This window comes from Lithobates pipiens, unplaced genomic scaffold (assembly GCF_037356315.1).
Source record: "Lithobates pipiens isolate NorthernLeopardFrog02 unplaced genomic scaffold, aLitPip1_a1.2 Scaffold_18, whole genome shotgun sequence".
Lineage (NCBI taxonomy): Eukaryota > Metazoa > Chordata > Amphibia > Anura > Ranidae > Lithobates > Lithobates pipiens.
The window spans coordinates 368,730,831-368,754,110 of NW_027507758.1; the positions used below are offsets into that span (position 1 = coordinate 368,730,831).

Sequence of the window (23,280 nt, forward strand, 5' to 3'; positions counted from 1 at the left end):
ATACAAATGCAGTGATTCCCGTGTAAATGACACTGGCAGTGAAGGGGTTAACCAGTGGGTGGCAGTGTAGGGGTTAAGTGTTCCTAGGGGCGTGTTACTAACTGTTGGGGGCTGGGCTTTCTTTTAGTGAACACTGATCTCTGCTCCAATCACATGGAGCAGAGATCAGCGTCACTTGTTGCTAGGCAGAATGGGGAGATGCTGTTTACAAAGGCATCTCTCCGTTCAGCTGCCCCGTGAGACGATCGCGGGTATGCCTGCAGCGATCGAGTCCGCGGGACCCACGACCAGACTCACGGGGGTCCCGACCAGCATGTGAGTGCGCCGGCTCTTCCAACACTTATGCTCTCTAATGTTCGCTCACTGGAAAATAAACTGGACTTAATTCAAGTCAGTCGGTCTACACAGCACGAAACAAGAGATTGCTGTGTGTTTATCTTCACTGAAACATGGCTAAACAACAGCATCCTGGATTCTGCCATTCAGCTACACGGGCTAACTTGCTACCGAGCAGATTGAGATTTATCACTGTCCGGTAAGACTCGTGGAGGTGGTCTGTATGTGTATATCAACAAAGAATGATGTAACAATGCTGTGGTAGTAACAAAACACTGCTCATCACTGGTAGAGTTTGTTTATGAAGTGTCGACCATTCTATCTGCAGAGGGAGTTCACAGCCATTGTTGTTGTCACGGTTTACATTCCCCCGTGTGTAACCTCTAAGGATGTGTTACAGCTCTATCAGTGGACATCAAACAATCCTGATGGCTTTTTCATTATTGCTGGTGACTTCAACCACACAAACTTAATAACAGTTTTGCCGAAGTTCTACCAACCTGTGAATTTTGCACCAAGGGGAAACAACATATTGGACTTTGTTTATACAACAAAGAAAAATGCATCCAAGTCTGAACCCCGTCCCCAGCTTGGGTATTCAGATCGCATCGCTGTTATGCTAATTCCAGCATACAAACCGTTGCTTAAACTTGCAAAACCGGTTCAAAAACAATTCACAGTATGGCCAGATAATGCTACTGCAGGACTGCTTTCAGCACACAGATTGGAACATGTTTAAAGAGGCAGCCACTTACAACAATCATATAGATTTACAAGATTACACTGAAACAGTGACTGCTTACATCAAAAAGTGCATAGATGATGTGACAGTCACCAAGATTATCTCATTACCACACGTGCCAACCAGAAGCCATGGATGATAGCAGAGGTTTGTGGGCTGCTAAAGACCAGAGATGAGGTATTCAGATCAGGAGATAAAGCCGCTCTCAAAACAGCAAGAGCTAATCTGTCTAATGGCATCAAGAATACAAAACAACAATATGCTCAAAAAATCAATAAACACTTTAGCGACAGCAAAGATACACGGGCACTGTGGCAAGCCATCCAGATCATCACTAACTACAAGCCCCTGCCACAGGCCAGTGATAATGATACTTCTCTCCCGGATGCGCTCATCCATTTTTATGCACGGTTTGAGATGCAGAACCAAACACCTTCACAAAAACAACCCATAACCTGAAACTATAGCTTTTCTCCAGCCGACGTAAGGAAGGCCCTGTTCAGGATTAACCGACAGAAGGCTACTGGCCCTGATGACATACCTGGACGTGTGCTGAGAGACTGTGATTCCCATCTTCGGTATGGGAATCAGGAAGTGAAGCCTTGCGGCTTCACTTCCCGGTTCCCTACTGCTCATGCGTGAGTCGCGCTGCGCATTAAGGATGGTCCCCGTTGTCTCTTAGATCCGTGTGTTTCTCAGCAGACAGCGGGGGACCCGCAGGAAGTGGAGTAAATACCCACAGATTCTGTGGATATCTATGCCGGAAGTGGGTGCAAATACCTGTACTATACAGGTATCTGCACCCCCTCCCCCCTGAAAGGTGCCAATTGTGGCACCGGAGGGGGGGAGGGTTCCAATGAGCGGAAGTTCCACTTTAGGGTGGAGCTCCGCTTTAAGTCCAGTTTTCCAAACACACTGGACCCATATCAGTTTGCATACCGTCCAAACCATTCAACGGACGATTTAGTATCCTTTACGCTTCACTTGGCCCTTACCCACTTAGAACAGAAAGACTCTTATGTTAGAATGCTGTTCATTGACTTTAGCTCAGCATTTAATACAATAATTCCTCAATAACTTATCACTAAATTTAACTCGCTGGGCCTCAACCTGCCCCTCTGTAACTGGATTCTGGACTTTTTAACCGGAAGAGCTCAGTCAGTCTGTGTTGGCTGCAGCACCTCGAGCACTACCACACTGAGCACAGGTGCCCCACAGGGATATGTACTCAGCCCCCTGCTCTTCACACTTCTGCCAAATTCAGCTCCAACCATATCATCAAGTTTGCGGATGACACAATGGTGGTAGGTCTCATCAGCAACAATGATGAAACAATCTACAGAGAGGAAGTGACACAACTGGTAAATAGTGTAGTACAAACAACGTGTTCCTTTAGAGCTTTCATTCTAAAGGGAGGGATGGTGGTACAAAAGGTAATAGTTGCAGAGAATGATTTGATGGGGGTGGCTTGGGGACAGTTGTTAGGTGGGTTTGGGATAGGCTTCCCTAAACAAATGAGTTTTCAGGGATCTCCTAAAGGTGGACAGGGTAGGGGCTGATCGGACTGACTGGGGCAGGGAGTTCCAGAGGATGGGAGAGGATTTTTAAATGTTAAAATAAAAAAATAAAAAAGCATTTTTAAATTCTTGGGAGTGCACATCTAAGAGGATCTTACCTGGACAACCAACATTATGTCACTAACCAATAAGGCACAACAGTGCCTATATTTTCTCCGCCGCATTAAAAAAGCCAGTCTCCCTCCACCCATCCTTACTACATTCTATAGGGGAACCATTGAAAGCGTGCTGACCAGCTGCATCATTGTCTGGTATTGGGACTGCAGTTCTGCTGACCACAAGACCCTGTAGCGGCTAGTGAAGATGGTTGAAAAGATTATTGGTGTCTCCCTCTTCTCCATCCTGGGCATTTTCCATACACGATGCTCCAGCAAAGCTACCAGTATCGTGAAGGATCCTACCCATCCCTCCCACAGTCTCTTCCAGCTCTTGCGATCAGGTAGAAGTTCTTCTCAGCAGTTTTTTCTCCCAGGCTGTGAGAGCCCTCAACTCCAGTCCTCTTTGAAACCTCTTCTACAACCTATATATTGTGACCAGGAACGTCTCACTTCCCCTCCTTTATACTCTTGAATATGCACTAGACGCTTTTTATAAACACTTGCTGCTATAAAGACTTTTATAAATATACAGTATATGTACAGTTGCATAGTTCCCAGTTGTGTATAGGTTTATAATTATTTTTTATTTTTTTTTATTTATTAGTTCTTCGCTGTGCTATTGTTCTTTGTATATTTATTTATAATTATGTTTAATTTGTATGAAGCACCGTGGCCTTGTGAGATACGACATTTCGTTCTACTGTATGTTCTCACATGTAGTAGAATGACAATAAATCTTGACTTGATTAGATAATCAGTAATATTACTTCATAATCAGATGTGAGTAAATATTAATTGAGTCAGTGTATATATATTTATTAATTTTATTTTATGTCGAAAGGCTAGAGGCACTATTGCATATCAATTCAAAAATTGATATCACTGACTTGATTGATCATGTAAACATCCTGACAAGATGAACAAAGGAGTAGGGATGATGAATGATGTCATTTATCAAATATTTCCATTAACCATACCTGGTCAGCAATGTCACCCATCATCCCCACTCCTTCATTTATAGTCACCTGTCAGAAAGGAATCCCCAGCTTCCAGATAAATGACCTAGGTGGGGATGCAGCTCTGGTTGCTTGGAAGACGGTGACTGCCAGCTCCCTAACAACTAGCCTGGTAGGAGGTTGTCACATTTAGCAGTGGTAGTAATCTACCACTAAATCAAAGTATGGTCTGAATCTGAAGCTCATCCCCATTTCTGAATGAATGGTAAAACATAGGTACTGTAATAAACTCTATCTGAGGCCCTTTATATTATAGGCTCTAATATTTGTACACGAGTCTGCCTTACAGATATTAGTTTGTCAAACTTGAAAGCAGGGACAGAAGTGATATGTGGACAAAAACTCAATATTTTTTACCTATGGCAATGCTGGTAATATTCTCGCGAGTTCCATTAACAATTTTGAAGCCAGGTCCATTGCCATACAACAAGCTTGTATATGGCAGACGATCTGAAGCTGTGCTGCGGGCCTTTCCTGCAAAAGTCAAAATTTTTAACAATTAAATTCGATCTTATAAAAGACATACAAACTTGTGAATATTGAGCACCTTCAATATACTATACATCAGATCAAAATATGTCATCTCAGTTGGTACTCACAGGTGCACAGCTGCTCCTCCATGCAGGTGCTTTGAGAATATTTGCAGTATTGATCCATAATTGGAATCAGAGAAATAGGCTGACAGAGCCTTCATTTGTTAAACACACTGTTGGATAGCAACATGGTCTAATGTCATATTTCTGGAGTTTCTCTGTCAATGTTACTGCGTTTATGGGTAACAGTGTTTTGGTAGTATCCAGAGTTTGAACTGGATATGTCATAAATCCATTACATATCTGTCATAGTCGGTAAGGTTTAAAAAGGACACCAGTCCATCCAGTTCAACCTGTGGTGTGTGAGGGTGCTTGTGTTTATGTCAATAGTAAATCATATATCCCTGTATGTTGTGATCGTTAAGGTGGCCATCTAATAGTTTTGTTAAACTATCGACGCTCCCTTCTGATACCACTGCTTGTGGAAGAAAGTTCCACATCCTTACCGCTCTGACCGTAAAGAACCCTATACTCAGTTTAAGGTTAAACCACTTTTCTTCCAATTTCAGTGAATGGCTGTGTGTCTTTTTAAACTCCCTTTCACTGAAAAGTTTTTCCCCTATACTAAGGTCACCAGTATGGTATTTGTGCATCTCTATCATAGCCCCTCAAAAGCATCTCTTTTCCAGAGAGAATAAGTTCAATGCCTGTAGTCTTTCCCCATAGCTGAGATCCTCTAGTCCCTTTATTAGCTCTGTTGTCCTTCTCTGGACTCTCTCCAGTTCCAGCACATCCTTCTTGAGGATTGGTGCCCAGAACTGGACAGCATACTCAAGATGCGGCTGAACCAGAGTCTTGTAGAGTGAGAGAATTATCGTTTTATCTCTGGAGTGAATCCCCTTTTTAATGTATGCCAATATTCCGTTGGCTTTGCTTGCAGCAATTGCATGCTATTGCTGAGCCTCTCATCTACTAGGCCCCCTACTTCCTTTCCATCCTAGATTCTACCAGAGGTTCTCCCCCTAGCGAATAACTTGTGTTTGTATTTTGAGCACTCAAATGCATTACTTTACATTTTTCAACATTAAACCTCATTTGCCATGTAGTTGCACAAGCCATTATTTTACTTAGGTCTTCTTGTAAGGTTTCCACATCCTGTGTAGACGTTATTGCCCTGCTTAACTTTGTATCATCCACAAATATTGAGATTGAGCAATTTATCCCACCCCCCTATATCATTTGTAAATAAACAGAATTGGTCCCAGAACAGATCTTTTGGGGACCCCACTTATCACACTGGACCATTCCGAGTACTCGCTATTTATCACCACCCTTTGGACCCGCCCCTGTAGCCAGTTTTCAATTCAGGTACTCACCCTATAGTCCATGCCGACAGGCCTCGGTTTGTAGAGTAAACGTTTGTGGGGAACTGTATAAAATGCCTTTGCAAAATCCAGATACACCACATCCACAGGGCTTCCTTTATCTAGATGGCAGCTTACTTCTTCATAGAATGTTAATAGATTGGTCTGTCAAGATGATCATTCATGAATCCATGCGGATTACTACTAATGGCACCTTTTTCATTACTAGAATCTTAGATAAAGTCCATTATCATCCCCTCCAATAGCTTGCAGACTATTGATGTGAGGCCGCGTACACACGGGCGGATTGTCTGCCCAACTTAGTCCGCTGAACCGTGCTTCAGCGGACAATCCGCTCGTGTGTGGGCTTCAGCGGACTTTTTCAGCGGACAGTCTGACAGACTTTGTCTTTCGTAATTTCCGTAATTTTGTCCGTCCAAACTTGGTTTTGTCCGTCCAAACTTGGTTTCAGCGGACAGTCCGCTCGTGTGTAGGCAAGTTGGACAGACTAAGTATGACGCATGCTCAGAAAGGATTTACACGGCCGAAGGTTGCATTGCAGTGTATTGGACGTCGTTTTTCTAGTCCCGTCGTACGTGCTGTACACGTCATCACGCAAGTTTTCAGTGGACTGTCTGTTCATCGTGTGTGGTCAAGTCCGTTCATTCAAAAGTTGAACGGACTGTCTGTCGGATTGTCTGACGAACTTAGTTGGGCAGACAATCCGCCCGTGTGTACGCGGCCTTAGTCTAACTGGCCTGTAATTTCCAGGGCTATATTGCGACCCTTTTTTAAATATTGGTACCACTTTGGCTTGTCTCCAATCAGCTGGTACCATTCCAGTCAGTAAACTGTCCATAAAAAATAGGAACAATGGTCCAGCTATCACCTGAGTGAGTTCCTTAAGGACCCTCGGGTGTAAGTAATCTGGTCCTGGTGATTTATTTATGTTAAGTTTTTCAAGTCTATTTCTGATATTTATTTATTTTTTGTAAATACTTTTTCTTTATTTTTATAATACACATACAACTTCAGCCCCAGTTGCGGACAACAGTCACTGGTTGCAGCAAAATTCCGGTGCACAACAGCGACAAACACAGGAAAAAAAAAAGGGTGAATATAAAGAAAAATAATACAAACACTTGCCCAGACAGATATATTCAATTCGAACCTCCCACCGAATGAAGTGCATTGTGATTTAAGGCATGGTCTCTTTTTGTACTTCAACAATACCTACATTGTGGCTCCCCAGCCCCACTCCCCCCCTATGAGAGATTAAGGTCCAGAGAATCAAAAGGTCAAAGAAATCCTTACTGCCACGCAAATTAAATTGTAACTGCCCAGCCGTGAGTTAATCCAAGACCGTATCCACCGATGCCTTCCTGCCTCCCCAAACTTTGCCAAACTTGGCCATGGCCCCACTATTCAAGTATGTTGCTTTGTAGAAAGGTTTATTGATTAGTGATTTCCAGGATGCCAGAGTTGGGGCAGAAGAGCTCTTCCACGACAGGATAATCCACTTTTAGCATAAAAACAATGGGAGGGTGAGAAGAGTTCGTATAGCCCTTGCAGTGGCCAGAGCGTTAGATTGGGGAAAACTGACTGGGGTCTGACTGCCACATTCCCTGGGTCACAGACTATGCCCTAATCACTGACCGCATAGAAGCAGTAACTAAATAGGGAGATCTCAAGCCTCTATAGACCAGATGTGAGAGTGCTTCGTAAGTGCCCACAGAGGCAACCTGCATGGACAGAGAGGAGTCATCTGGAGGAGTAGTCAGCCAGCAGTGGGCTATTGTTAGTTGGTACGACAGAAAGGATTTATAGAAACTTGGTACCCCTAGGCTCCCATGGCCAATTTAAGACGAGGAGTTCCCCCTGCCACAAAAAGGATGAGATCATACTGTCAATTTATTAAAAGGTAGTCTTTGGGATCCACGCTGAAGAATTTCTGAATATATATAACAGTAGAGGTAGGATTTTCATCTTAAGTAGATTTATTTTCCCAATGAGGTACAAGGGAAGGTTTTGCCAAGCGTGCAACTTTTTAGAATGAAAATCAGTGGGGAGACATTAAGGTTAATAAAGTCAGGGATTTGTGATAAAAAGCCCCAAATACTTCATTTGCGTGACCCATTGTAGGGGGTTATTTGGATTGGGTTGACTCAGTACGGGATGGGAATGTAGAGGAAGTATCTTTGATTAAGTCCAGTTTACCTTGAGGCCAGAGACTACCGTAAACTTACCCATAAGTGACAGCGCAGCCTATAGGGAAGGCCCAGTGTCACTAAGGAAAATAACTACCGTATTTATCGGCGTATAACACGTGTCGGCGTATAACACGCACCCCAAGTTTAGGAGGGAATTTAAAAGAAAAAAACTTTTAGGAGGGAAGTTTAAGGAAAAAAAATTACATTTAAATGGCCATCAATGCAGCCTTGTCAGTGTCATTTGCAGCCTTGCATTGCAGCCTTGTCAGTCGTATGCAGCCTTGTCAGTCGCTTTCAGCCTTGTCAGTCATTTGCAGCCTTGCATTTGCAGCCTTGTCAGTCGTATGCAGCCCTGTCAGTCATTTTTTAGCCTCGTCAGTCGTTTGCAGCCTTGCATTTGCAACCTTGTCAGTCGTTTGCAGCCTTGCATTTGCAGCCTTGTCAGTCATTTGCAGGCTTGCATTTGCAGCCTTGTCAGTCATTTGCAGCCTTGCATTTGCAGCCTTGTCAGTCATTTGCCGTTTAAATGGTGCCGGTAGTTCTTGGGCGTTCTCGGCGGCTTTCGGGTATTTTCAGCCGCACTTGGCCGTTCTTGGCTATTTTCGGCCGCACTTGGCTGCTCTCGGCTATTTTCGGCCACACTCGGCCGTTCTCGGCGGCTTTCGGCTTCTCAGATAGTGGAAAGCCCTAGCAACAGCGGCGGATCAGCGGTGAACACGCAACCCCGATTTCCCCCTGATTTTAGGGGGGAAAAATGCATGTTATATGCCGATAAATATGGTAGGTCATCTGCATATAGGGCCCTTGTTTCTGTTAACGTATCCTATAAAGATCCCATGTATTTGAAAGTAGGAGCGTAAGGCAATCGCAAGGGGTTCCGTTAGGGGTGCCCCCTTTTCACAGGGTTATTCACTTTACTGTCTAGTGCCTCTGGAAAGGCATCCAACACCCCACCATTGACACAGAGGGCCGTTACCAGATGATCATACAGCAGTGATATCCACTTAAACTTGGGGCCGAACCCCATACGTTGTAATGCATGAGTTGTGCACCCCCACTAAATGGAGTCGAATGCCTTTTCCAGGTCAAAAAACACCAGAGCCCCCCTCCCAGACAATATCTCTGTACAATATCTAATTCAGTATGAGTGTATACCCTCGGAAGGTTATTTGGTGAGATCCATATTAAGCAAAGCTATGGGTCTGTACGAAGAACAGAGAAGCGGGTCCTTATCAGGTTTAGGCAGTAACACTACATGGGCCTCGTAGAAGGAAGGTGGTAATGTCTCAAGTTCAACATTAGTCCCCATACAGTTTTAAGAGTCTGTGAGATAAAAGATCTAAATATTGCTTATACCATTCTGCGGGGATCCCATCCAAGCCCAGCGACCTACCATTAGGAAAAGAAGCGATATCGGTCGCCAGTTCCTTGTCAGTGAAGGGTGCATCCAACCTGGTCGCCACCTCATCTGGCAGCACCAAGAACGAAAGGGAACCCAGCAGATCCTCAAGAACCTGGTGTTCATAGGGCTGGATGGCAGAGTATAATTCTGAGTAGTAAGAGACAAATGCTTGCATGATACCCTCTCTATCTCTCACAACCATACCCTCTGATGAAGAAATGCAAGGGATCACAGTGTGCGCCAGAGCATCTGCTGTCAGGTAAGCCAATAGTTTCCCATTTTTGTCACCTTTCTCGAACAATTCCTCAGCTTGGGTTCTTAAGGTACACGGGGTGAGATTCTGGAAGCCCCCCCCCCCCAGCCATCTGTAGCTCAGCCAAGGAGGAGGGGGAAGGTGTATCAGCGTGGGTCTGGGCGCATTGTATTTCATGAGCCTGGAGTTCCTCAGAAATAGAATTCTTTTCCACTCTGGCAGCTTTAATGGCCAGCACATGCAGTCCCCTAGTGGAGGCCTCAAAGGCATCCCACACTACCAGCCATTCCGCTGTGCCCTCATTATTTTGCCAGTACTCCTGCAGGAGCAGTGTGACCGAGGACTCTACCGAAGACTCTGTCACCCAACCTGAATGCAAACTTCAGATTCCAGCCTGTCTATGCACGGTAAGGCTCAGTGTAACCTGTAAGGGAGCATGATTGGCGATCCATAACCTGGGGCAATAAAGCTGGGTTGACAAAGGCTAAATCAATACAGGAGGAAGAGGCACTAATGTGGGAAAGGTAGGAGTAATTTCTGTTCCCACCGCCATACCTCCTCCAGGGCCGCTGAGTCAGCCCAATGTCCAAGATCCAGATTACGCACCCGGGTCGGGTTGAAATCACCCGCCACCAACAACTTCAATGGGCCAAAAGTGGCCACCTTCTCTAACACTTTATATAGTACCACATGTTTGAAAGGGGGAGTAACATACAAGTTTACTATTGCCAATAGTTGGGATTCAACTGTTAACACCAGTATGGCATACTGCCCATGAGGGTCTGTTACAATATGTTCTATGGAACAGACCAACTTCTTGTGGATTAGGATAGCTACCCCCCTAGCATACGATGAATGAGTTAAATGTATGGCTCTCTGCATCCAGGCCCTGTTTAAGGAGAGCACTTTACTACCCATTAAATGTGTCTCTTGCAAGAGGACAATATGAGGGTCTTGGGATTTGAGATACAGAAGACCAACCAGTGCTCTTTTGAATTTGAAATTCAGGCCACGGACATTCCATGAAATAAAGTAAGGTGTTGTTTAGCATGAAGACAGGATAAGAACAGTGCAGGGGAGGAGGCCAAGGGTGGGAGCCCAGATGCAGAGAACCACACACCCCAATATTATAGCTTACTGACATTGTATATTGTACTAGGCAAACATAAGGCCCATCAGTGTGATCCCTCTGGGCAAGACACACGAAAAAAGAAAAAATTGTAAAAAAGACAAAAAAATTAAAGTGAAAAGAATCCAGAAGGGCATAAAAAAGAACAGTAGTAAGACCCAACTCCCTGTTTGCACCTGGGGAAACAGAAAAAAACTCCCAGAGAAACGTTAGTCCAAAAAACGTGAAGAACATCAGCGGAGTGTTCATCCTCTCTTAAAGGGGGAAGTGGAGACGAATAGATAAGTCAAAGTGTCCAGAAACAGTATTTTGGATTCCCGCAGTAGACGGATGGATGATTCCGGATTCCTTAGCACAGTTCACCTATTTAGGGAAACCGCTGTAACAGAGTAACACGTTTTCAACGGAGAACTGCAACAACATGAACAATAACTTCCAGAATTGCCATAGCAAAAGGTAAGTAGACAGGTGCCCAGAGATAACAGGCACAAGGTTGGCAGCACGGCTGGCCCAACCTTATCCTCATGCAATGGAATCCAACCAATCTACTGCATCTGCAGGGGATTCAATTTTTTTTACCATTATGAATTACTTTCAGGGGACTAGGATACAGCATATTATACACCAGCCCTTTCTCTCTCAGGCCTCTGCAGATATCAGTGAAGGAACGCTGTTTTTTCTGCAGGTCTTGGGAGAAATCAGGGTATAGATTTATCACAGCATTTTTATACTTTTGCTCAGGCTGCTTATGAACAGGCAAAATAGAAAAAGCAGGCGGCCATGCACCAGCAGGCCTCTGACCCATAAGGACCCTGTGTGCACGTTCCACAATATATACTGGGGACGTTGCAGGCCCAGGAGCCGTATGAAAAAGGATTCGGCAAACATTACAGGATCAGGGCCCTCCTCGCCCTCTGGGAGCCCGACCACCTTGACATTTATTCCATCTGAGGTGGTTCTCAGCATCTTCCAAGCGGGCTATAAGGATCTTAACTTGCTGCTGGAGTTCCGCCACAGAGTGGACGCAGAGACATCTTCCATTACTGAGATGCGCTTCAGTAAGGCGGCCCCTGAACTTTTCCCTGTCCTGCCTAATCAGGCCATATTCAATGGTCAGGGTATCTCTTTCCGTCCACAGAGGACTTACTTGCAGCAATGGCCACCAGGATCACTGGTGGAGTGTTCCTCTTGCAGCCCTGGGTCAGCCTGATGCATGGATGAAGAGCCAGCCAAGTCCAGAGCTGCCATCAAGGAGTCTGTCTGTATCCCAACCGATGCTGAGGGCAGAGAAGTGACAGGCAAGATGGCGGCTGATCGAGTATTCAGTGGAGCAGGCCAGAGTCCTGAGCAGCTGCCTTCTTTGTGGATTTACATTTACCAGTCATGGGGGGGGGGGGGGGTCCAGTCAGCAGAAAGGTGTTTGCTGAGCAGGATCGGTGAGTTAAACCCAGGATGGAGGTGGATGGATGTCACGGATGGCGGGAGCCAAAGCTGAACACATCTCTCCCCTTTCACATCTCGGCAGTGATGCAAGTTAAAATAAACAGAGTTACCTAACGCAGTTTCTTTAGAGGGTAACGAGTAATCTGATTACTCTTCCCCTCATGGTAATGCCGTTCCCATTACTTGGGCGGCGTTACCGCAATTACATCTACCGCCGGACTTTTGAAATGAACGGACTAGCCCACACACGGAGTAAAGTCCATTAAATTTTAACATGACTCCTGGTAGATGGGACTAGCGAAGGAAGTGAATGGTATGGATTTAAAGGGGAACCCCTACGCCAAAAAAAATGGTGTGGGGGTCCCCCCAAAGTCCATAGCAGACCCTTATCTGAGCACGCAGCCTGGCCGGTCAGGAAAGGGGGTGGGGACGAGCAAGCGCCCCCCCTCCTGAACTGTACCAGGCCACGTGCCCTCAACATGGGGGGGATGCTTTGGGGAAGGGGGGCCCTGCGGCCCCCCCACCCCAAAGCACCTTGTCCCTATGTTGATGAGGACAAAAGCCTCTTCCCGACAACCCTGGCCGTTGGTTGTCGGGGTCTGCGTGCGGGGGGCCTATCAGAATCCGGGAGCCTCCTTTAATAAGGGGGCCCCCAGATTCCTGCCCCTACCCTATGTGAATGAGTATGGGGTAAGATGTACCTCTACCCATTCACCTGGGGAAAAAAGTGTTACTAAAAACCACAACACAGGTTTTTAAAGTACTTTTATTAGACAGCTCCGAGGGTCTTCTTCCGACTTCGGGAGTATTCTTGCTGGGCTCCTCCACTAACTTCTGCTCTTTTACCGCTAGCTCTTTTACTAGCGGGGGAGCCTGGCTTTCTCCTTCGTTGCCGCCACCGCCCTTCGGGGGTCTTCTTCCGACTTTGGGGGTTTTGTCCCACTCTTCGCTTCTTCTGCTGGGCCTCCGCTATCTTCTTACAGTTCTTTTACTAGCGTTGGCCCGGTCTTGTCACTGTCGCCGCCGCCTTCTTCTTCTTCTTCTTCCTTCCGATGTTGACACGATGCTCTCTCCGGCCGTAATGGCAGGGATGTGTTGTGCAGCGACTTATATAGGCATAAGGGGCGGGGTCACCGGGTGATGTCACATGGTGACCCCACCCATTATGAAGTCACATTGCCAGCATCCTCCGGGACTGTGACGTCATAAGGGGCGGGGTCACCATGTGGCATCACCCGGGGACCCCGCCCCTTATGCCTATATAAGTCGCCGCACAACGCATCCCTGCCTTTACGGCCAGAGAGAGCGTTGTGTCAACATCGGAAGGAAGAAGAAGGAGGCGACGACATTGACAAGACCGGGCCAACACTAGTAAAAGAGCTGTAAGAAGATAGCGGAGGCCCAGCAGAAGAAGCGAAGAGCGGGACAAGATCCCGAAGTCGAAAAAAGACCCCCAGACGGTGGCAGTGACGAAGGAGAAAGCCAGACTCCTCCACTAGTTAAAGATCTAGTGGTAAAAGAGCAGAAGATAGCGGAGGAGCACGGCGAAGTCGGAAGAAGACCCCCGGAGCTGTCTAATAAAGTACTTTAAAAACCTGTGTTGTGTTTTTTTTATTAATGCTTTTTTCCCCATGTGAATGGGTTCACATAGAGCAGGGGGCCAAAATCTGGGGGCCCCCTTATTAAAGGGGGCTCCCGGATTCTGATAAGTCAGGAAGAGGCCCTTGTCCTCATCAACATGGGGACAAGGTGCTTTGGGTTGGGGGGGCGCAGGACCCCCCCTTCCCCAAAGCACCCCCCATGTTGAGGGCACACGGCCTGGTACAGTTAAGGAGGGGGGCGCTCGCTCGCTCATCCCCACCCCCTTTCCTGACCAGCCGGGCTGCGTGCTTGGATAAGGGTCTGCTATGGACTTTGGGGGGACCTCCACGCCTTTTTTTTCTGGCATAGGGGTTCCCCTTTAAATCCATACCATTCACTTCCTTCGCTAGTCCCATCTACCAGTCGACGGGGCTTGTGAGATGTCAATCTCGCCAATGGAGGTGGCGATATTCACTTCCTTCGCTAGTCCCGTCTATAGAAAATTTAAAAAAAAGTCAGTTACTTTGCTGAGTAACTATTTACTTTGCGTTAGTAACTCAGTTACTACATTGTAAATTACTTTTTGGGAGAAGTAATTTGTAACTTAACTAATTACATTTTTAAAGTAAGATGACCAACATTGCATCCCGGCCACGCCCCCCTATTTCTGATATTTGATTCTGTTCAATATGAGGGTGCATTCTGTGACATGTTATTAACATTACAGTCTTGGTTACTATGGACTGTTGACTTTATTCAACCTTAACATCATAACTATATCCCCCTTTTCCTTTGTGAAAACTGGGGAGACTAATGCATTTAAAACCTTTGCCTTTTCTTTGTCTTTTGTAACCAAATTCCCTGCATCATCCTTTATTGGGCCAATAAGTTCTGGCCTCTTTTTATTTTTTATTTTCTTATATTCAATAATTTTTATTGGTTTTCAAACGGATATCATGGCAAACATTATCAGACTTATGTAAAAATTCACAATCGTAAATCTTAACCCACCCACAATAATAAACAGAAGGAGAGAGAGAGAAGGGAAAAAAATGTACATACATACATATATATGCACATACGCATATATACACACACACACATATATATATATATACACACACACACAATATGTAGCACTAAACCCCGAAGGAGCTGCTGGTTTTATTCGAGCTTACCGTTACCTCTTCTGCTTGCCTCTTCATCTTATGTAAGGAACACATACATGTCAAAAGATGTGCACCAAGTTATACTACCATACCCATTGGACATCGTACCCACTAATTTAATGGGGATACTCCTAGAGGATTAGGAATTTTACTCTGCCTGATTAACTGTTAAACTCACTTGCTGACTGTAACTAATTTATTCCATTCCTAATTTACACGGCCCTCCTGCGTCTTCTCCTTCTCATCCCCTATCTCACGGCTCGTGTAATCTTTGTACTACCAGTTTCCCTCAGTGAACCTCACAGCCCTTGCTGCTTCAGCTATCCCCACCGACTGCTACATGACCACAGCTGTGCAGGGCCACAGTAGTGATGCAGTGCCCAGCGGGTGGTAGTACAACGCTGAAGAGTTGCTGGAAGCATTTTAGTTCAGGCTTAGTGATTGTAATGTATAAAGTTGGATTCAGACCAATGCATTATCACCTCGTAGTGTTTTTCATGGATATTAATAGAGACAACAATAATGTGCATTATTGTGGGTTCTAAACGTGCATTGTAATGCATTGTGCATTGAATGTCGATACACATCATGATGCATTTACATTTACAGTGACACGTCATTGTACAGCTGATAACATCACTGTATTTGAATTTTAAAGAAAATCAATTGGGTTTTATGAAGCATTTTATTTCGTTATCACCATGTAAGTTTTACGCAACAGCTTTTCCACCTCTTCCCCCCTGCTCCCCCACTCTTGGACACTTTTTTTGGGGGGGGGGGGGGGGGTACCTAGTTTTAATAGGTTTCGCTCAAATCGCCCAGCTTGGCGCCCCATCTCTGCCTGCAAACTTCTGGGACATGTCACAGGACCCAGGAGACTGCAGGGTCATTCACAAAGTGCAACGTGGCTCACGCATGCGCAGTTGGTACCAGCAGTGAAGCCGCAAGGAGCTTTACAAAGTAAACATGCTGGCTTCAGAGACCCAAAGACCGGCGAAGAACCAGCCCGGGTGAGGACATTGCTTTTATCAACAGTATTTTTTTTTTTTTTCGGGGAAGAGCGGGGGGTAATGATGAGATCAGGCGTGTTCGCAATCCACACGTACAGAGCCTACCAGGAAGTCGGCACTGCGGATCGCTAATCACAAGCAGTGAGACATTTCCCGATGCGTGACTGCACAATGATGAGAAAATTCAAAAGGGGCAGGATGAACAATTGTTCTTGAACTAACAACTTTCTAACTGTGGATGTGGTGTTGATTTGGGAAAGTCTGTTCACTTCAAAATCAAATGTAAAATATCCTACTCCTCGCAATCATGCCTTAGCTATAACATCAGGTTTCAGCAGCTCCTCTATTTGAGCAAATAATTTCAAGGATAAACTAGCATACGAAGAGCAAAATTAGAACTAGAGCATCTGATAAGCACCTTGAGAATTCATGGAGAATTGCTACTACTGTACATCCATCAAAAAAGATATTAATGTAATGGTTTAGCAAAAACAGTGTCAAATATCATACTCATTTTATGTTGCCCTTTTTTACTTTTATAATTAAAAATATTACAAATTAATCTTCTGTAAAAATAAAATTCATACCCAAAATGCTGTTGCCACGATCTGAGTATCCGCCAAAGGCAAAAACGTGGGAGTGGTCAGCAGTTACAACAGTTAGTGTGTCGGTTTCAGATGTCATCTGTCCAGCCCTGCGGACGGCTTTGTCAAATTCAACAGCCTCAGTCAAAGAATTCTTGGCATTCGTATCATGGTGACCATGGTCAATTCTGCCACGTAAACCATTAAATAATGTTAGCTTTTTGTTAAATTCTTTTAAGAAATTAATAATAATTCATAAATTCTATGTTTTAACTGAATCTCAAAATTTGTTACAATCACTTCACATAAACAATGAAAGTGTCACAATTGGAGGAAAGAAAGATAACTGTTTTTTCAGTATTTTACTTAAATGCTATCAGTTATTATTGCTCTTTTCCAGGTCTGCAAATCCACAACCATTTTCAGGAAGAACTTTCAGAAAATAAATGTTTGTTTAGTAATATTTAATGCAATGTATGAATTATAACCATATAGTGTAATGTGTACGTAGGTCAGTTATAACCTGTGGTGAATACCGTATATTGCCTGTGAATCCAATGCCTGCCAGAAAAGGTACATGCCAAGGAGTGAAGGATAGCTGCCCCTCTTCCTGTCAACCCTGGCATGTAACCTGTCATATGACCAGACAAATAAAGAAGCTTTTATTCACTTTCTGCTGGGTACCTGCACTGACAGGAGATCTGAAAAAGCAGTTGCAGATAAGGTGGGGTAACCACTTTAGCCACAGAGCCTCTATACCCATCCCAGAGCTCTCCAGGGCTCCCAGAGCCCACATCCTCATACCTCCCCAGTCAGAGAATGCCCCACCCAGTTTAAGTGCCTACCAGCCACCCATAGACCTTCCGCAGCTTCAGAGCTTCCTATCCAAGCAGCACCCCAATCTCAGACCCTGCCAAGCACCCACCCAGAGTTCCTCAGGTCCCCTATAGTACCTCAGACCCAGAGCTCCTAGCTACCCAGCTTTAGGACCCCCCAGGTCTTTCCCTGCCTCGTGTTTTTCCTCTCACTGATGCCAGGCAATTTTTTCCTCCCACTGACCACCAACTAGAGTTGCTATCTCATCCCTTTAAACCCGAACACATATGAATTACACAGGTTCTGCGGCTAATCTAATGCAGATAAGGCACCAAGTGAGTTTAATTACTGCCTCAATCACCCACAGAATCTGTGTAATCAATATGTGTTCAGTTTTAAAGGGATGAGGTGGCAACCCTACCACCAACCCTACTTCCCTACTGTCCCTCTGGTGGACACATAATTTTTTCTCCACTGACCACCAATGCCAGGACATTTTATCCCCCACTGACCAACAATATATACGACACTATGTAACATACTATTGACCACAGTTATTGTTTTTCTGTGATTCTCTTTATTGTGGCACAGGAAAGTATTTTGTTAGTACCCATAGGCGTGCGCACAGGGTGTGCTGGATGTGCCTGGGCACACCCTAATCATTCTGTGCATTGTCAATTCCCCCCCCCCCCCCCCCCCGCTTTTTGGGGCCAACTATCTCCCCCCTGCAGTGCTGCCAGCCACCCTCCTCTCTCCCGCTTGCTGCTGCAGGGGATGTTTCAGGATGGAAAGCAGTGGAAGAGGCCAGTAAATATTTACCAGCCCCTTCCTTTTCTAAATGAACACAGCGAGTGATCTGTAGAGACTATGTTTACTATGCTTCAGTTGTGAATGAACAGGAAGCCGCTCAACACACAGCACTTCCCATTCGTTCACTCTCCAGTGCAGCTGAGGCTGTAGAGAAAGGGCTAGGAAAACTCTGTCCTCAGTCCCTTTCTCTGTCTCAAAAGTGAGACATCAGCAGTCTGTTTGGACCCTTGACATTTCCCCAAAGCCCCCCCAATGGGACTCCTAAAAGGTGCCAAATGTGACACCGGAGGGGGGGGGGGGATTCCAAAAAACGGAAATTCAATTTTTGGGTGAAACTCCGCTTTACATGATAGGTCACATGATATTGGCATCACACATGTGGGCGTGTATACAGGCTGAAGTGGAAATCTCCACATTCCTGAACGCTCAGCACTGGAGAAACTGTGCAGTTTATTATGTAATTGTGGTATACAGATCATCCAAAAAGGTATACAATGGCAATATTTTAATGTAAGTGTGGGCATTGTGGGGGGGATTGAGCTTTTCATATTACTAGGTTTAGTAACACTTTAATGTTCATGGCTAGAAAATACCCTTTGCAGACCGATCTCGAGGTGATCAAGCTATCCTTTTAATTGGATTTTTTTTTTTTGTTTCCCAGTGAAAACAAGGTTGTCTGATGTGCATAAAGACCTACGCATTTGTTTGATGTAAGCATGCATTTCTTTGTCTGATGATACATATTTTGGCAATGAGATCATTGCAAACATATGTCAAAGCTTATTGCTGATTCCAATTTTTCAACATCCCTTAAAATGGATTTGTCTCTTATTTTCTGTCACGTTTTTAAAAATGTAATTTTGTGTACTTATCTTCTACAAAAAGGAAAAACCCATTGGGATTCTTGCTCAGGATCTTGATGGCCTTCTCAGTCATCTCGGCCAGAGATGGGTCAGTGCTCTTATCCCGACTCAGTTCATACTTCATGTCTTTTGGTTCAAAAAGACCTGGAATATTTAGAAGTCAGATAATGTACCATTTTTGTTTGTTACATGGAAAACATGAGCTGACTTAGGTTAGCAAAGTATGATATTGGACATTCTGAAGCTCTTTTTGTACAACTGGTGAGTGACAGGATTGGTGAGTCCACTCGCCTTCTGATTCCTGAACCATGTCTCTCCAAGACTGCTACCTTGCAAATGAGTGGTTCTGCAAATGAGTGTTTCAGCCTGTAAGGGAGCAATGTCTAGATAAAGGAGTCTGGTGCACCTCAGCTATTGTTTTGTTTGCAAGGTGTCACCAGATAAAAGCCTAGTACACACTTTGTAGTTGTTTTCCAGTCAACCCAGCTGGCTGAACAAAAAATAAAAACCTGACAGCTCAGGTCAGAGCCGCTGTATGTTAGTACAGCTCTCTCCCCTGCTGTTCTATTGTGTTCTGACAAAGGGGACCCCCAACCCCCCTAGCCTGAACACTCCAATCAGTGTTCTCAGCCACTGGATGAGAGTGCTGACCTGGAGCTGGACGACAGACCTTTTTCGGTCATGCCCTTTCCTTCTGCCAGACCAGCTGCCATACACATGAGCCGAATGTCGGCCATTTCTTTTGAAGCAGCTGATGCCACCCATCATTCGGCCCATGTGTACAGGGCTTAAGAACAGCCAGCATGCCTTTAGGAGGATATTTTTTATTTTATTTTTGAAATCTGTTTTAGCAGTCTCTATAGGAAATCATTGGATTTCCATTTGAAAATGCAATGATTTGCCATCTTAGGCTTCTAAATTTGATTTTTAAATGTTTTTAGCAAATGTGCAGTCATTGTTCATGAAATGTAACATTAAAGCGGTTCTGCACCTAAAAAAAAAATATTAAAAGCCAGCAGCTACTAATATTGCAGCTGCTGACTTTTAATAAAATCACACTTACCTGTCCCAGGGTCCAGCAATGTCGGCGGCAGATGACGAGCGATCACTAGTCTCTCTGCTGCCCCCGCCGCCATCCTCTGTCAGGGAATCGGGAAGTAAAACGTTGTGGCTTCACTGCCCGGTTCCCTACTGCGCATGCGCGAGTCGCGCTGCGCGTCTCTTCTGGTCCCCACTGTGTCCTGGGAACTGTGTGTTTCCCAGAACACAACGGGGGGGGGGGGGGGGCGGGGTGTCTGCGGGGGTCTGCGGCGGTCTGTCCCGGAAGTGGGTGCAGATTATCCAGGTATCTGCACCCCCCTCCCCCTGAAAGGTGCCGATTGTGGGACCGGAGGGGGGGAGGGATCAGATTAGCGGAACTTCCCCATTAGGGTGGAGAACTGCTTTAACTCTTTTTAGGCTAGTTATCTGTTACAGTTAGCACATTTTCTACTGAAGAGCATATGTTCATTCAGGGAGTATGTTCTTTTACCCGGTAAATGTGCTGTATCAGTGCTTCTCAACCAGGGCTCCTCCAAAGGTTGCTAGGGGTTCCTTCAGCATTGAGCAATTTCTGCCTCTCAGATAAGTTCCCACCGACACCATTGATCTTTTTAGCTATCTGTAAGGAGGTAATTCTTCCCAATGACCACAAGTGTAAGGACCATTCTTCCCACTGACCATCACACTAATGTATCATGAGTTGTAGAGTTCTAATTTTTAGCAGGGGTTCCTTGAGACTGGAGAACTATTTCTAGGGTTCATAAAGGCTGTGCTATATGAAAAGAGTAATGCACACTATCAGTAATGCACGCATCAGATTTTCTGCAAATTTTTGTCTTCAGATTTACCAAAACCATGTAGTGCAAGGGCCTGCCTGATTGCATATACATTGAAACTCCTAAGGTTTGACCTCATATTATATGGTTTTGGTAAATCTGAAGGAAAAAATCTGCAGAAAATCTGATAGTGTGTATGGGGCTTAAGTGTTAACCAGTGAATTTGTTGGTAAATGTACTGGCAAATAGTGATGGACGAACTTCCGACGGGACGTTTCGTGAACGCGGCCGATAGTTCGCTTACCATAACGTTCGTGGCGGGCCCCATTGACTTCAATGGGAGGCGAACTTTGCAAACCTACAGGTCAAATTTGCAGCCACAAAATAATTACTAGCTGTGTAAACATAGTCCCACCACATGGCCAATGACATAACACATGTATGAGGTGAATCTGGCATCAACAACTACAAGCATTCTTTTTTTATATGTGAAATTGTTGTGACAATTCAGGACTGTGGAGCGCATGAAGGCAATGGAGGAGAGGGAAGGTCAGGGTAGGCAAAGAAGAGGGTGCAGGAGATGATCACCAGCAGCGTGACATACAGCAATGACACCTGCACCGTGATAGAGAGCACTGACATCAGCAGCGTGACATAAAGCACTGACACCAGCACCATGATATACAGCACTGACACCAGCACCGTAAGCAGCCCCAGGAGGAAGTCACTATAGCACAGGGATGGTGGGAGCCTCTCATAATATGCACAACAGAGGTACAGCCCCAGGAGGAAGTCAGCACAGCACAGGGATGGTGGGAGCCCCTCATAATAAGCAGCCGCAGGAGGATGTCAGCATAGCACAGAGATGGTGGGAGCCCCTCATAATGAGCATAGCACAGGGATGGTGGGAGCCCCTTATAATATGCACAGCAGAGGTACAGCCCCAGGAGGAAGTCAGCACAGCACAGGGATGGTGGGAGCCCCTCATAATGAGCATAGCACAGGGATGGTGGGAGCCCCTCATAATATGCACAGCAGAGGTACAGCCCCAGGAGGAAGTCAGCACAGCAAGCATATAGAAGGTTGAGTTCCATTGCGTCGGGCAATCGCAAATAAGACGTCTGTCGCCGCTGAATGTCAGCAAGGCGAGCCATGGCCGTGTAAGATCTTCTGAAATGGGCCGAGATTTTCCTTGCCTGCCGCAAGATGTCCTGGACCCCAGGGTATTTGACAACGAATCGCTGCACGACCAAGTTTAAGACGTGTGCCATGCATGGCACGTGCGTCATTGTGCCCTGTTTCAATGTGCTAAGCAGATTGGCACCGTTGTCACACACCACTTTACCAACTGTCAAATTGAGCGGTGTTAGCCACTGATCTGCCTGTGAACGCAAAGCTGAAAGGAGTGCCGGGCCAGTGTGGCTCTTGGCTTCCAGGTACAACAGACGCAGCACGGCATGGCAACGTCTCACCTGGCATGTCGAATAGGTTCTGGGGAGCTTGGGCGGCGCAGCGAAAGAGACGCTAGCAGCGGAAAAGGAGGAGTCAGCCAAGGAGGAGAGGGAGGAGGATGGAGAAGGAGGAGAAGAAGAGCCAGGCCTGCATGCAATCCGTGGTGGTAAAACCAAGTCTACACGGGTGCCACGGGTTACATGCTTGACGGCCGTCAGAAGGTTCACCCAAAGGGCAGTAAAAGTGATATACCTTCCCTGCCCGTGTTTGCTAGACCATGTGTCTGTGGTCAGATGTATCTTGGCACCAACACTGTGTGCCAGAGATGCATTCACTTGCCGCTGAACATGGCCATATAGCTCTGGGATGCCCTTCTGTGAGAAATACTTCCTTCCTGGGACCTTCCATTGTGGTGTTCCAATGGCCACAAATTTGCGAAAGGCCTCCGAGTCCACCAGTTTATATGGCAGTAGTTGGCGGGCTATGAGTTCTGACAAGCCAGCCGTCAACCGTTGGGCAAGAGGGTTATCCGGCGTCATCATTTTTTTACGCTCGAACATTAGGCCCACGGAAGCCTGCCATTTTGCAGAAAAACGTGAGCTTGGCGTGATGGAAGGTGGAGTGGAGGACAATTGTGAGGAGAGAGGAGAAGGAGAAGTAGAAGACGAGGCTGGACGGTGAGAGCCTGGAGTGTGGCTTTGTGTGTTCCGTTGCTCCCACTGGGCTCAGTGATGGCTGCTCATGTGCCTTCTTAAGGCGGTCGTCCCTAGGTGAGTGTTGGGCTTACCGCGACTAATGCGTTGACTGAAAAGATTGCAGATGGCAACGCTATTGTCAGCAGCGGACACGTTAAAAAAAGCCCACACTGCGGAGCCATGTGCCGGTGTCCTGGGAGCACCAGATGTGACCGTACATGGTCGATGACTGGCTCCTGATACATTTGCAGTCTGCTTTGTCCCTCCTGTGCAATGTAAGTTATTCCTGCTTCTCCTCCTTATCTGCTGGTCCATATCTCCCTCTGAACTCCCCTCCTCTTCCTCTCTTGTGGGCACTCACGTGACATCACTAGACACGT

The 23,280-nt window shown here is 45.8% G+C and overlaps 1 protein-coding gene across 1 annotated transcript in view; it reads right to left on the reverse strand.

Annotated features, from left to right (window-relative positions):
- Positions 1–23,280, reverse strand: part of LOC143988232 (alkaline phosphatase-like) — a 106,719-nt gene that overhangs the window by 14,878 nt on the left and 68,561 nt on the right. The window contains exons 8-10 of the mRNA XM_077487644.1: positions 18,946–19,080; positions 16,451–16,642; positions 4,127–4,243 (exon numbers count right to left, since the gene is read on the reverse strand). Of these exons, the coding sequence (XP_077343770.1) occupies positions 4,127–4,243; positions 16,451–16,642; positions 18,946–19,080 (444 nt within the window). The remainder of the gene's footprint in view (positions 1–4,126; positions 4,244–16,450; positions 16,643–18,945; positions 19,081–23,280) is intronic.